At 42.0% G+C, this 15,650-nt stretch overlaps 1 protein-coding gene across 1 annotated transcript; it reads right to left on the bottom strand.

Moving 5' to 3' along the window:
• Window positions 1–425: 425 nt before the first annotated feature.
• Window positions 426–13,315, bottom strand: LOC136423328 (uncharacterized). Its single transcript, XM_066411453.1, has 12 exons — window positions 13,138–13,315; window positions 11,432–11,506; window positions 10,262–10,633; window positions 9,256–9,504; window positions 7,900–8,056; window positions 6,330–6,460; window positions 5,348–5,516; window positions 4,049–4,167; window positions 3,244–3,363; window positions 1,968–2,159; window positions 1,290–1,547; window positions 426–715 (listed from the first exon to the last, which is right to left on the bottom strand). The coding sequence occupies exons 1-12, from the start codon at window positions 13,166–13,168 to the stop codon at window positions 426–428; spliced, it is 2,163 nt and encodes a 720-aa protein (XP_066267550.1). The 5' UTR covers window positions 13,169–13,315.
• Between the last annotated feature and the right edge of the window lie 2,335 nt (window positions 13,316–15,650).

Raw genomic sequence — 15,650 nt, 5'->3', positions numbered from 1 at the left:
AGAGTTGTGTCTCGCCAGAACGTTTTGTATTCAGTTTGACATAGTAAAGTGGTTCTGAATGAATGCATGTGTGTTTGATCTAAACAGCATAAATCGAGAAGCTTTGAATGGATTATCATGATATTTGATAAGTGGGTAGACGTTGGTAAGACGTTGATAACATTTGAAAATTGGCCTCCTGGCAGCTTCCTACGGTACTACAGAGACCCTTGTATTGCTGTTTGTAAAATATGGGCCCCCTGGCGGCTTCCTACGGTACTACAGTGGACCTTGTATGTCTATAAAATATGGGCCTCCTGGCGGCTTCCTACGTTACTGCAGCGGACCCTGTATGTCATTTTGTAAAATATGGGCCTCCTGGCGACTACCTACGGTACTGCAGTGGACCTTGTATGTCTGTAAAATATGGGCTTCCTTGCGGCTTTCTACGTTACTACAGTGGACCTTGTATGTCTGTAAATATGGGCCTCCTGGCGGTTTCCTACGTTACTGCAGCGGACTTTGTATGTCTGTTTGTAAAATGTGTGCCTTACCTGTCTGCAATTCAGGAGAAATGCCTTCAGATCCCCGTATGGCATGTATTCTGTAACCATGAGAGAGGAGGGGCCGTCGCTGCAGCACCCGAGGAGGCCGAGGAGGTTGACGTGCTTTCCTAGCCTAGCTGTTGTCTTAATTTCCCGCAGAAACGTCACCCTTTCTTCCTCTGTTGCGTCCTCTACAAATAACAACATAATATGTCTCGTTAGGTGGTGTGTGTGATTGTACATAGTATATTTCTATGTAAGAAAGACATGTGAGGAAAGGTGTAGTCTCGAAGCCACTGTGTCCGAGGCACGGTCTGAGACGGCGGAACCCAACCCTCTCCTTCCACCGCCTTTTAATCTCCACCCCTTATAACCGGAGTCAGATACCCGTTGCTACAGCTGGGTGGGGAGAGGAAAGACGTGTGAAGTGCCTTTCTCAGGTGCACACCATTGTTGACATGTCAGGGGATTCGTACCCAGGGCCTATGGGTTCTAGGCCAAACACCATTACCGTTACGACAACACGGCCCCATATAAGGGGAAAGGAGAGAAGAGGAATGGGAGAGGGGAAAGGTGAGAGCGAGAAGGAGAGAGAGGAAGGAGAGAGGGGAATGAGAAAGTAATCATGGGAGGAGTGGAGAAAGATTACCGTAGTGAAAGAAAGAGAGAGATGGCACATTGACAGTCTAGCTCTATTTCTCCTACAGAAATTAACGTTAAATACATTACATTGTCCTTTGATTGTTTCGTCTTTTACGCCCTTACCATACACAGTTTTGACCACCACCTTCCCATCGCCAGGTCGTCCGTCCATCTGAGCCAGGAATGCTATCCCAAATGCTCCTCTGCCAATTTCTCTCTTCAAATGCAGAATGTTACGGTCTAGCTCGTATTCCTCGAAACGCAGACGGTTCGCTACTTCCGAATTTGGCGAGGCATCTGAAGAATTGTTAGGTGCCGTATCAGGTTCCCCATGTGGTGTCGCATCAGGTGCTACTACAGGTGATGCTGATCTTTCAGGATCTGTAAAACACGCAATGTAAGTAGATATGCACTGTTAATGTCATCATTTCCTTCGTATCACACTAAGCCTTTGTGCGGCTTTTGTGCCGCCTTTGTGGCGCCTGTTTGCTGTACGCCCCTATTCAATAGCCATCCAGAAATACCGGAGAATTTCAGGCACGAATTTTGGTAAAGGCGTTGTATGTTTACTAAGTAAATTTCAAGCAAATGTTTCAGGCGAATTTCAAAGATGAATTCGACTAATACTTCAAATCGACCTTCACCGTTTGACGATGTCATACATAGTTTGTGTATGATACTATATCAAAATCCCATTGTCTTTGGAATAATCAGTTCACTGTTGATGTTGAGATGATGCGATGATGTTGATGTTAAAAAGTGCAAACATGGAATAAAATGAATGTCTTTTGAAGTACTTACCAAGTAAATCAGGATGGAAAGTAACATTTGTAAGATCAAAATTGACAACGGGTTCGGGCTTGGTCCTTTTCCGACTCTTTTTCCAGTACACAAAGGATCCAACCGCACATACAGCAACCAGAACTATCGCTGCCAACGACAACGCCACCGGTAGCTGCCACGCAGTGGAGGTCGTCATTGTATCATCATTATCTGGAAGTACAATATTCTCATGTTTTTTCTATCACACCAAGAAATGTTAAATGGTACTAAAACATTTTATGACCCTTGTTAGCATTTCAGCTTTGAACAACATTGACACAACGGGACTAAAATGTAAATCTAGATTACACTAGACAGATATGTTATAAGGAAAGCTGATATAATGTATATATCAAGGGTCACTTTTCTTAACGGTTTTAACATATTTCTTAGAAATACATCAACATGAAATAAGATGACTTGAAGTGATAATAAACTATATATATGATTTTTAATCTATAAGTCGTTATTTGGACGTTTATTTGGTACCTTTCGCCCAGACTCAAATGCCACCAAGCAAAATCGCAGCTTTTGTAACACTAAAGATAATCTCATAATACAGACATGTATCAGGGTTCGCTTTGTTTGTTTCTTTCTCTGTTTCTTTTCTTAGGTTTCACTTTCGTTCTAAGCTGTCATACCTTGAGAATCAGAAAATGAAATTTACTCAGACAATATTTCAGACAGCATCCGCTGTCTTTCGTCAGTGACTAAAGGGAAGAACTAGAGTAATAAGACTTTAAACTCAAACTCTGAAATGTTACTGACGTAAGACAATTTTAGGATGGTTCTACAAGACAAACACTGCATGAAATGGCCTCGGATCATGACGTACGTATCCGGGGTATCCTGACGTCATCCGGAACCTAAGTTCCGGAAGAATCCGAACGGATCCGGGGCCCATTAGCCTGCCGAGAAATATACGGCCCCGGATCCGTTCGAATTTTTCCGGATCTTAGGTTCCGGATCACGTCAGGATACGTCAGGACCCGAGGGCATTTCGTGTAGTGAAATTACTGATACTGTATGCTAATAATTATAAGTCAATTTGCTCCTGTTGTATGAGTACAGGAGGTAATTCTGCTCACTCGCGGGGATGATAGTTCGACGCGTAGACCTTCTTTCCTGTTGAGGGTGGGATCGTAAATACTATCATGTGAAACGCCTAACTGTTTCCAAATTCCATCCAATTGCTTGTCAGTAACTGTCATTTGATGTATCTTATTACCTGAAAGTCTAACCTTCATCAACTTACCTTTATATTGACACGTGGTGTCGTCATCTTGTAATGTCCAGTTCTTCTGACAGCCGCACGTCCTCCCTCCGGGACGGAGCAGACACAAATGCTGGCATCCACCGTTCATAACTGTACAAGCTGTGGGCATAGAATTGAACTGTTTTTTTGAATGCAATCGTTTGGAGTCTTCTTCATTGCAGTGACTGAAAACTAAATGATAGCAGAACGCAGCTCCTTGATGATGATGATGAATGGTTTATTAAGAAAACTTACACAAACTGACAGTGGCGGTCAAATTCATGACCGAATTACTTACACAAGTATCATAATCAAGCGACTAGTTAAAATCTGGTGACATATCTAAAATCATCCAACGTTAGATAAAACAGTACATTTATAAACCGGAAACAGTAAGGCGACAACAAGGGTCCAACAGTGCGACATTCCGACAGGGTAGGGGACTACCACTTCAATGATGTGTACGGTGCTAGTAAATCTCCAAGCAAATCTCCACGGTGCTAAAATCGTACAAGCTAGCCAGCAAAGCTCCAGTCAGCAAAAGAAGTTGTCAGGCACCATCGGGTTGCTATAAAAACTCCTTCTGCCAGTTGGATACGGTCTTTGCAACCGTTGGGTCTGCATGGAGACTAGGTGCTAGTATTCTACATACTAACAAGAACAAGAAACTACTTATATTGACTTGATTTTTTTTCACATTTCCTTTAGCCTGGAGTCCACCCGGGGAGCGACGTTGGGAGCGTACCAAAGCTAACAAGACTGAATTCCTGACTACATTTTAACGAAATCGTGCAGCTATCCTTACCGTTGGTAATATTTGATCGCAGACTGGGACTTTGCATTGTCTTGTGAACAATGATGCCGTTGAGTCCCTTGTGAGTACTACCGATGAGGCCGTACCGAAGAGGAGCCGACCTTTTGGTCCTAGTACAATGTAGTTCAGAAACATAAAAAAAGTTAGGGTTATGCATTATCCGTTAATGAATTATGCATTACGTCTTTATGAAATTATTTTGGTGCAATTATTATACCAAGTATGACCGTTTTATCAATCAAAAAAAAAATGTGCACGCGAACAGAAAAAAAAATAGCATTGATTATTGACAATGTCCCCGCGTGCCTATATAACTTCATCATATCAATATGGCTGATGCACTCTAGGGGTGTGATTATGTTCCCCAAAGATAAAGTCCATTGATTGCCCCTTGAACAACCCTTCTAAATATTCAAGGTCAGCAAAACTGGCGCCAGTAGTTTAATTACATGTTAAATGTCCACAACAAAGTGCCAGCATAGATATACTCCGGAAAACAGGTAAAATTTATGAAAAAAAGTCGTTTCTCTCCTGATGCGGGGAAAGGGGCCCAACCGCGCGGGTTTACAGTAAAAACATGCGATGACCGCAGGTGACGCCAAATCGAACGCGCGTTCGGATCGAAATACGTCATTTCGAACATCGTGGAACAGCGTTCGAGTTCGGCTGGACATTGGAGTTTCTGAGCATGAATTTGACCAGCGTGTGAGGGGCAGGCCCATACCCAGTTACTGGGTTCCATGTTGAAGCAGTGGGGCAGTACCAACATTCATATCATATGACTTTTCCCAAAAATTCACCGTGGCTTCTCTGATTTTTACTCTCATTCAGAACATACCAAAGCCTTGCCTGTTTAACTACTTTGATGTGAAATTTCAACTTTCCAATAGAAATGTCCCTTACTTTTACAACTTTTATACCAGGTACCTTTCAATAACATGCAAGAAGAAAGCCACAAGATTCAAAACTATAAAGCTCAAAATAAACGGACATGGAACATTATGATTGACAGGTTATGACTGAGAAACAATGTTATTGAATGAACCTAAATCTATAATCTAGTCCATCATTTCCGATAAATCTATAATTTTATTGCAGTCATCTAGCCTCTCCCAGCCATTGTGAAATTTGGAGGAAAAAAATCATCTGCGCAACTTATTTGGCTGTCCCTCCCCTACAACACTGCAAGATAGCGGATGCTGTCTGAAGACTTCTCACCAAGAAATTTTTAGTCCTGTGTTACAGTTTTGGTTCTTTATGTTAAATATGTATGTATAAATCATTGCCTACCATACAACGCGTTTGACGTTCCATGTCGTGGCATAGATGTGACCATCATCCAATGCGACTCCAAAGAAATGTAGCGGAGGATAACGGACAAGAAGGCGACGGTCTCTGCCGAGGAAATCGGTGCTCTCGATCGTGTGTGTGCAACAGTCGCACCAATATAGACGGTTCTCTGGAGAAAACAGAAAACAAAGATTTTAACAAAAATGCCCGTGCAGTTCCAGAGCAAGCTACTAGGGGACCGAAACCTGCACCACTTCTTACTCTTATGAAAAGCTATCTGCCACCAGATGCAAGACCATATCCAGGGCAAAAGATACAAAAAGCGGACTTTCTGCTGCAGTACCAAGGTCACACACCAGGGGTACAAAATCAACCTTCGTCTTTCCAAGATCTACCCACACACCACATACCATTACAATCCATCCAGAGGTTCTAAAGTTATGAAACACACACACACACACACACACACACACACACACACACACACACACACACACACACACACACACACAGACGGACCAAAAATTATACGCCCATTTCTCATGGAGGTAATGGGCAAGCATTGTGTAATCAGTTGCGGACTTCTCTTAATGTTCACACTACCAAAATCACTTTTCTTATTTTTCTTGTTTTTCTTTCTATAAAGAAAGTTTTTTCTGTCAGCAAGAATATTATTCTGTATACAAGAATCCCTGCTCTAAGCACAAACAAGAATCCCCATTTTAAGCACAAACAAGAATTGCATCTAAAAAAGCCAAGAAAGTTCAAGAAAATTATTCTAGTAGAATCAATTTTAAGAAAAATATCTTATAAGGAAAGAATCTGTAAGAATACCACATTTAACCAAAAAACAAAAATCATATAATAAGACTGAGGAAGCGATTTTTTCTTATTTTTCTAGAAAATTCTTATTGATAGAGATATTTTCTTAACTTCGGAAAAAAAAAACAATATAAGGAAATGATATAAAAATCAAACCTACCATTGAAGTCGATTGTAAGGCCATTTGGACCTCCAAGCGCTGTATTGACGATTGTTACCCGGTCAGTCCCGTCCATTGATGCCCTCTCTATCTTCTGGTTGCCGGGACCCCAGTCCGTCCAAAACATACGGCTATATGGCGTTCACAAAAAATACAATGTTTTTTGTTGTTTAACGTCGTTTTTGGACAGACAAGGACGACGTGGAACTGAACTAAAGTTTTTCATTATTTACTTCAACGTACAGAGAAAAGTATACCCATCTCTACACCTGGTGGAGTGAGGAAAGTCGTTTAAAGTGCCTTACTTTCCCAAGGGCACAACGGCCAAAGCGTCAGGGGATTCGAACCCGGGACCGCTGGGTTCTGGGCCAAACACCCAACCGTTACGCCACACGACCCCACTAGATACAATGTCATTCACGTATTCCAAGAAAGTTTTGACTGGCATATGATGACTGAATTGACGTGTATGATAATCAATAATGTTGTGGTTGATACGTGTTGTGGGAATATAAGCGTAGGGGAAATAGGAAATAAAAGCAAACTTATTTAAATTTACCGACAGACAGCCCTTCGCCGAGTCAGATTACTAACATGACTGAATTGGTCAAAGTAACGGTCAAACGTGTTCGCTGCGAAACATTTCCAAGAACACAAGTAGAGCAACAGAAACTTCGGATCGACGTCAACCCCTCCTACTTACGAAGGAAGGTTACCAAAATTAACCAAAAAAAAACACCGAGACTAGTCTACTTCAAGGATGAATGAAAAGAAGATCTTATATCTTATATCCCATATCGAAGAATACAGATCAGGATCCTACCTTCCCAAAACAATCAGGGACTGGAACGGTCTTCCCAGTGGGGTGGTAGAGGCAGACACACTTGACACCTTCGTGTCATGTGCCTCTGCCACCCACTAATAGCTCTTTATGTTGATTGACTATGTTGATTGACCAGCTTGACTGACCATGGCACGAAATCTGGACTTTGAGTTTTGGATTATGGACTTGTCGACGTTACTTGATAGATACAAAAATGGATGTTAAGGTGGGATCGAAACACAACAAGTCACATAATGCCAGCTGCGCTCTCGAAACATCATATGCCATAATAGTCAGCAAATTGACTGAGGGCATTAAGAAGAAGAAGAATGAGTTGCCGGCCACAGTTAGAGCGGCTACGTCGGGCCAAACTTTCAAAAAACAAGTAAGACAGTACTGCTGACCTCTGACCTCCAGACCCGGCCTGCAATATCGACTATGATTTAAGGATTATGATTTGGATTCGACGCTCGGTTATGTATATATTATCTTTTTTGGTTACTTTCTGTTCATTATTCTATGTTATTTCCTTGTTATGTTATTTAGTCTGTTTATGTTATTTTGTACAGGGCACGCCTGAAAAGCAGTGCGGTTAGCACTGAGTGCGTCCACCCTGGATAAAGAAAACAGAAATAAATATAAATAAATAAATAAGAAGAATCCTAACGTAGAGAAGCAAGGGGCCAGACTCTGGCCTAGGCGCTTACTATTTAGGTACCAGGCAGGTAGGCATCTTGTATCACTCACCCATTTGCAGGGTCCAGTACAATCGCTCGAGGTTCATTTAAGTCTGTGGAAAACAAAACTTTCTGATGCCGTCCATCGAGACGGGCGACCGCAATGACGTCAGTTTCTCTTTCCGTCCAGAACATGTTCCCGGCAGTCAGGTCCAGGGCAAGTCCGTCTGGGGCAAACGGATGCAATCATTGTTTACCAAAAACTGAATTGTATCTATTTTTAGTGTACGTTGAGATTAAAGCAAACAGTGTCAAATGGTTCAACATGATATACAAATACGTACATGTTCGACGACATTTGTCTTGCGTCAATCTGTACATACTCTTAAGTTAGTCATACATATTACATAATCCTAAATTTTCTTACTCTAGGGGTCAGTAACCAACAACCTCGCCATCGACAAACAACTGTCTGGGGCACTGCAAACTTCCATTGCAACAACAAAAAGATTTACCGCCCCGTAGCTTCCAGCTGAGACACCTCTTAATTGCGTACTCAATACTTAATGCATTGTTTCATATAACTGAAATTTTATTGCAAATTCCTGCCAGTAGGCTTATTGCAAGTACATGTACATGTAACACGGAGTGGACGGACAGAAAATGATGAACAATGTAACATATGATACTCTAGTCTAATGATTGTATTATGCTATGAATTGCCTTAGTGTTTTATTGTTGTATTCAGTGTAATTGTAATGTTGAGTGGTCCGCAACATCAGCTTGTCTGCCTGGCATTCCAATGTGTATTGTATTGTTGCATTTTTTTTTTTAAAGATAAAGATCTTTGATTTTGAATCGTTTCAAAAGGCTTGCTCATTTTTACATTTAAGAGTGTGAGACATAGGGAAAAAAAGGAAGGTGATCTCGAACCAGTTGAGCTCAAATGAACTCAATGAACAGACGAGCTAATCTTCCACTGGTTGTGATAGAGAAGACAGACGCTATGTACAGTATTTACAGGTTCATTGTACCGGGGAAATTCCCCTAGCTCTTTTCGATAAGCATAATGAACAGTGGACCACGGCTTAACGTTCCGTCCTAAGGACTGCGACCTTTTCCGGTAGCGCGCATGTCGGGTGAGCGACACTGCCGGGATCGAACCCAGGGCTTCTAGTTCCAGAGGCAAGATCGCTAACCACTGGACAACGCACGTATTTTTTTTTTCACCAAAAGTCTGGTCTTAAAGGCAAATTGAAATAGAAAATGACACGTGGCATTAACTATATGTCAATTCCAAGCTTGAACAGCTCCAATAAACCATTTATCAGTAGATCAGGTGGTCCATGGCGGTGCCTGGAATGAATCTCTGAGTACCATGTTTTTCGTACTGACGACAGTGACCGAAAAAATGCCAACCACTTACCTACGATGTTGCCCTCAACCAGGACTTCCACATTGTCGCCATTTCGTGAGCCCCGCATTATCTTTTTCTCTGTGGCGTCAGTCCAATAGACATCGTCGTTGGCAGGGTCGTAATTTAAAGCAAACGGAGCAGACATGCTGCCCAGTGGAAGTTCAACCTCAGAACCCGTAGTTAGATTGATCTGGAATATTGCTTGTAATCCTGAATCCGCCACAAGGATGAATCCGTCTTCTGTTCGGTCATCATTTTCTGTGGACAAACATGGAGCTTTTAGAATGTAACCTCCATTAACATTAATTAATCTACCCGTTACATAAAATCGCCACCTTGAAAAACAGCAGGTTTAAGAGATCTCTAGTGGAGCACCCCACAGGTACGCATGCACAGTTTAGATATATACAGGAGTACATTGTAAAGGGGACGTTGGGTTGTTTGGACGCATCTTCTCAGGGTGGCGGAATTATGTATTCTGGCGGAATTATGTCAGGAGATGTATACAAGTATACAATTTTGTGTGCTGCTTTTGTTGCAGTAGTATCTTAGTAACACAATTACGCATTACAGCCTTTGGGTATCACTTACAATGTATCTTTTCGCGCTATCTTCCTTTTGGAATAAAAACTATATAGTATCATTGCTAACGTTTTGACCGAACTGAGTGGATGACCGGACGGACTTAAATATTTATTGCATATTCCTGCCCAGATGGGCTAAATGCACAGATGACTACATGTGGTCTAGAGGATGCAAAATGTAGAACATGAAATGATAAGATGCTACATTCGAACGTTAAACATTAAAACCATCAAAACTCTGGACTGTTGTTAAACTAATGTTGATCACCTAATAGTTTCTTCTCTCTTAGTGTAATACTTGGAAGCATAACATAACTACGTACTTTGTATATAAAAGTGTTATGTTCGAGATTTTCGTACGTTTCTTGTCTAATTCTATTGACCTAAAGAGCGATTAGTGCTGTCGTTATATATGGTACAATAATACATACCTTTTGCACAGAAGGCATGCTTGTTGTAGAAGTCGGTCCCCTTTGTGCACCACTGTCCCGGTTCAGCTCCGCAAGAGTTCCCCGGCCAGGGGCTGCCGGCATAGGCGTACACACCGTACAACTGTGGACACTTGTCAGGAGCCGTACCGCAAATCATGGTTGAAACCTCCAACATCGGGTTCAGGCAATCGTCAAGGCTTGTCGCTACGCATGCCGAATTTTGGCAGATACCAAGCCCGGGGCAAGGCATGACATACCCGGCAGCTTGACACGTTCTGTTTATGTTTTCGGCTGTCATCTGTCCTTGTGCGCTGACCTTGTAGAACGACCATGCATTGATGGAGAACAAGTAGACTTCCTCAGCTTCCGCTGCTGAACATTTGATACGAAACAAAATGGCGCCGGAGTTACGTAAAAAATCCAACATGGCGGCGCCCATGGACGTCAGCGAAAACAATATAGCAAATTGTAATCAACATTTAAAAGGAAAAAAAGCAATTCCTCAGATTAGTACACATCTCTACCAGTGTGAAAAGATCTATACATTTTAATGCCAACGCTCAGGACCTAAAATGTATTATGATATTGATTTTCATGACTTTAAATGTCCACGGAAAGAAATCAATCCATTATGTATAAAATTGTAATTTTTTTTACGTTCTTAATTTTAAAAACTGAGGCCTAATTAATCTCTTTAGACCACTTTTTCACTTTGAGTTGCAATATATAACCGTCCACATGACACTTGCTTTCCGTAAAAATATTAAGAACTTTGTTGAATTTTATATACACCTTGTAGCCCCATTGTATTATCAGCAGAACTTTATCAATTAGAAAGAGTAGTCTCACTAGTGTACAGTATAAGGTTACAAAATTTGATATTGTAATAATGATAATATATAACATATCCTGTTCATAATGTACAAAGAAGCGAGAAGAAGTTGACCCTACTGGATTAGCTTAGGTTATCACTTTTGTCCATCATGTATGTTTAAACTATATGCATTGTGTAAATCCCACTGTCTATGTCACAAACATGTTAGTTAGGTTCTTGTTAGACGACCTGTATCTAGCCCCTCGGGGTACGAATGTACAATAATGGTCTTCATTCATTAATCATTAAAGGTGCGTATCTATTTTTAGGAAATGAGTACTAGTGCCATGCCGTACCTTTCAACGAGGAAGTGCTGTTGTACGCTTCATCGGGGCTTTTGGTCTGGCCAAGGACAGAGGTCGTCAGTCCGGCTGTTGGGAGAAATTAAAGATACTGAATAAAAAAAAATTAATTGGAGAACGCATAAAGAGAGGTCCTGTGTTTGAGTAGAGCTACTCTCTAAGCAGAGGAATGGGCCCGGCTGGTTTTTGATGTGTTTTAGGCGTTTTTATCGGGCTTTCTATGGTCCCAGAGGTCGAGTTCGATTCCTGATTTTCCTAGCCAGACGCTATATCCTTGGGAAAGGCACTTAACACGAATGTCCTCAGACCACTAGTACTCAGGTGTAGAAATACGCACCTGAATTGGATTGGATAGGCAAAAGTTGGTAGAAGGAGAGGGACGTACCCTTCCAGTACCGTGCCCTAGACACAGTCGAAAACAACCCACTTCCCCTACGGCCAGTAAAGACTCTCCGCTCTCGGCCAAGGCTGCCGGTGTCACAGGGATCTCGCACCCCCCGTGAATTTGAACCCCCCGGTTCGAAATCACTAGTGAATTTGCACCCCCCGGTGCGAAATTGATCTCGCCCCCCTCCCCCCAAAAAAATTGTTAGCCCCATAATATAGTATGTGTTCTGTTACGGCATTCATAATTCACAGTGGCTACTATCAGATGCTATCTTTTTAACAAATTGAATGTGAATAATAGTAAATGAACGTTACTTCATGCGTGTTTTTGGTTATGATTTCATTTTTCCGACGGGACCAGGCTTCAATAATTTTCTTATAACCCTATTTAACACTCGCATCCGATCAATATGTGATTTAATTTTGTATGATAAAATGTAATTCAAGTCTCTAGAATAATAAAAAAATCAATTTTGAACACCGAAATAAAACTATGAACTAATCGTACATTCCTCATGGCACCAAGGAAGAATATTACAACGAATCATCGTGCACAGAGAGTCATCATCATCCCGCTGTGCTGAAATACTAGTAGCGTTACATTAGTCCAGGGCATGGGTTCCCGGAGTCTTAGATGTTTGTTCTGTCAGACACAGCAACTTGTAATACTCTCGATTAAAACGTTAAACTATGGCTTTATTGTATTAAAATGCAGTTTTATATATAATTGCTGCACAGACAGAGCACCTTTCAAAATATTTTGGGGGGTTCAAAATACCGAGGGGGGGTTCGAGGAGGGGGTGCGAGATCACTAGCTGGGGGGGTGCAAGATCGCTAGCGATTTCAAACCGGGGGTGCGAGATCCCTAGTGATTTCGAACCGGGGGGTTGAAAATCAGGGGGGTGCGAAATCGCTGTGACACCTGTCGGTTGGGAGCAGTGTGACGTGACACGTTTCAGATTAAGAGACAAATTTTACTCCCAAACACACCCTGACCATTGCTAACTTACTCCCAACCAACAGCGAAACTATTCCAGATCCCATCCACAGCCGAATCTTTTGAAAATTACAAAACATTCGGCTGGCGCAGCCAACACCAGCCAAACGCCCCGAACACTAGCCGACCACAGCCGTTCTAGACCCCGAACCACTCCCAACCATGGTTTGGGGAAGGTTGGGGCGGCATGTTCGGCTATGTGTAACCAAGGCGTAATACAAACACAGCCTAGACCGCGCTGCCGCAAAGTACAAGATTATGATGACAAAAACGTAACGCCCTATGTAATATATAGGCCAGCCATACATACACTTACCCAGTACAAGAAGACATCGAAGATACAACATGTTCGGTGAACGTTTTCCAACTTCTCTTTGACAAAAACGTAGCTACATGTACAGTACTTCCTCTATGGAAAATTACCAGGTGTGTCATCTACTCCGAAGATCACTTCCTTGTGACGCAATAGTCAAAAGGTCGCCGCCTGACTTGATCCAAACTGGAAAGCTGTATGGCGAACGCAAAGACACAAAATATCAATTTGACAACGCAGACCTAACACACATACTGTTAAGCTCTTTGAGGAAGTTGCAATTGTGTTAAGGGGTTTGTAAATTAAGTTTGGTACATGTAAATATCTATTGGCATTGAACGATCACAGCCGTGTATCGTATGTCCATAACCCTGTGCAGAAATCGACACAAACAAACAAAACAGGGTATGAGGCGGTTCGGTCGGTTTTGAGTGGAGTAAAAGTAGGGCATTCGTCACTGGGAGCAATGCATGACGGGAACGTTTTTTTTACCGGTATTCACTGCACGAAATGGCATCGTATCCCGGCGTATACGTACAGGGATTCCTCCGGAAATATTCCATATCCCGGTGCGGATTTAGCGTATCCGTAATAACTAACGGATACGCTAAATCCGCACCGGGATATGGAATATTTCCGGAGGAATCCCTGTACGTATACGCCGGGATACGAGGCCATTTCGTGCAGTGATTTTTCAATGCAAGGCTTAGCGTTGGACACATCTAGACTTAACTAAGTTGAAGAGGTAAGGAGAAAGTGGTGTGCATTAGTTTTCGGGAGATCGTGGAGATCGGGAAGTCGTGTTAAGTGCCTCTCTTAAGGACAACGTCTAGCTAGGAAGCCCAGGAATAGAACTCGAGACCTCTGGGTCTCGCGCAAGCTAGCATGACCACTAGCTCGGCCACTCGATGCAACTTTAGAGGGAAGACCGAACGTTTTCTGATTTTCCTGTTCCCTCTATAACCCAGCCCTAGACTGTAAAGATTTCGAGTCTATGTCTACGTATTTGAGGAAGTGACCTACCTGAGATAATGAGGACGTAAAAAGTTGTTTGCTCAATAGACATGCTCAATACTACGGGACTACTTTTACCTTCCCTCCACATATCTGCTTGGAGACTCGGTCCAGGGGCTATAGCCTTTGTTCTCTACGTAAACACGCCTCAAAATGCCATGAGACTACTTTTACCTTCCCTCCACATATCTGCTTGGAGACTCGGTCCAGGGGCTATAGCTTTTGTTCTCTACGTACTAAACACGCCTCAAAATGCCATGAGACTACCTTTACCTTCCCTCCCCATATCTGCTTGGAGAGTCGGGCCAGGAGCTATGGCTTTTGTTCTCCAGTACGTAAACAAGCCTAACAAGATTGGCAACATAAAAAGATGTTGCCATGGCGACGGTGGTCTCTGTTAACGTTTTCGTTTTTAACCCACATGCAAATAAGGACCTCGCATAAGTGGCATAAATCATATCAGTCGATCACCTTCTCTACCAAAATAACACAAGTTGTCCAATGTATGAAAATCTTGTTTTCACAAAAAAGATATCGTACCATTTCCTCATAAATTATGTAAATGAAGCCCTCTATGCAAGATTTGTGTCCAATAGTGGCCACATTTACTTAACTTCCAAATGGTGCAAAAATGAAATTCCCATCATTCACCACTTTGGATTTATAGTATTTTGTCATTAATTATGCAAATTAAGTATCAATTTGCATAATTGATATCTATTGATATTTAACTCTTTCTCAGTTACATATTTCATGTGTTTCAGAGTCCTATAATAGAATGCAGCTGATTTATTAACTGTCCTTATTATGTATGCAAATCAGATATTGATTTGCATAATTGGCATATGATTATGTAAATCATCACATAAGCTATCTACACACCAAAAATTATGATGATCCGTCATCCTCTTCTTGCGTTATTCTCTTTCAAAGTTTGAGTCAAAATCAGCTCCTGCAGTTAAAAAAAAAGCCGCCAGGGGGTCCAAATCTACAGGACATATTATCCTAACAAAGAGCTATCCACCACTTAAAAATCATGACTATAGCATGTTCAGAAGACGAGATTTGAAAAGTGAAAGTTCCCTTGCAGTACCATAAAAAGTCGCAAGGGGGGCCAAAATCCAATCATTACAAGGTCTCCCACAGACCTACCCACCTACAAAATATGAAGACAATAGATCCAGGCATTCTTGAGTTATCATCCCATTGACTTTCACATTCCTGTACAATTCCTAGAATTCTTGCAATCTGCACACAATATAGTAAAAATTTGGCTCGCCCCTGAGGCGTCGCCAAAAATGCTACGGAGCTACACTCACCTTCCCTCCCTATATCTACTTGGAGACTCGGGCCAGGGGCTATAGCTTTTGTTCCATTCGTAAACACGCCTCAAAATGCTACGGGACTACTTGTACCTTCCCTCCTCATATCTGCTTTGAGACTTGGGCCAGTGGATATGGCTTTTGTTCTCCAGTACGTAAAAAAGCATAAAAATGCTACGG

Source organism: Branchiostoma lanceolatum, chromosome 17 (genome assembly GCF_035083965.1).
Source record: "Branchiostoma lanceolatum isolate klBraLanc5 chromosome 17, klBraLanc5.hap2, whole genome shotgun sequence".
Taxonomy (NCBI): Eukaryota; Metazoa; Chordata; class Leptocardii; order Amphioxiformes; family Branchiostomatidae; genus Branchiostoma; species Branchiostoma lanceolatum.
Note: the sequence above shows the minus strand (reverse complement) of the source record. Positions and strands in the feature narration are given on the sequence as shown.

Coding starts and splice junctions, on each gene's coding strand:
- LOC136423328 (XM_066411453.1), bottom strand. CDS start 13,168: ATGTTGTATCTTCGATGTCTTCTTGTACTGG. Junction 10,634..11,431: donor CAGCACTTCCTCGTTGAAAG/GTACGGCATGGC, acceptor TCAAATGTTCAG/CAGCGGAAGCTGAGGAAGTC. Junction 1,548..1,967: donor TTTCCATCCTGATTTACTTG/GTAAGTACTTCA, acceptor CGTGTTTTACAG/ATCCTGAAAGATCAGCATCA.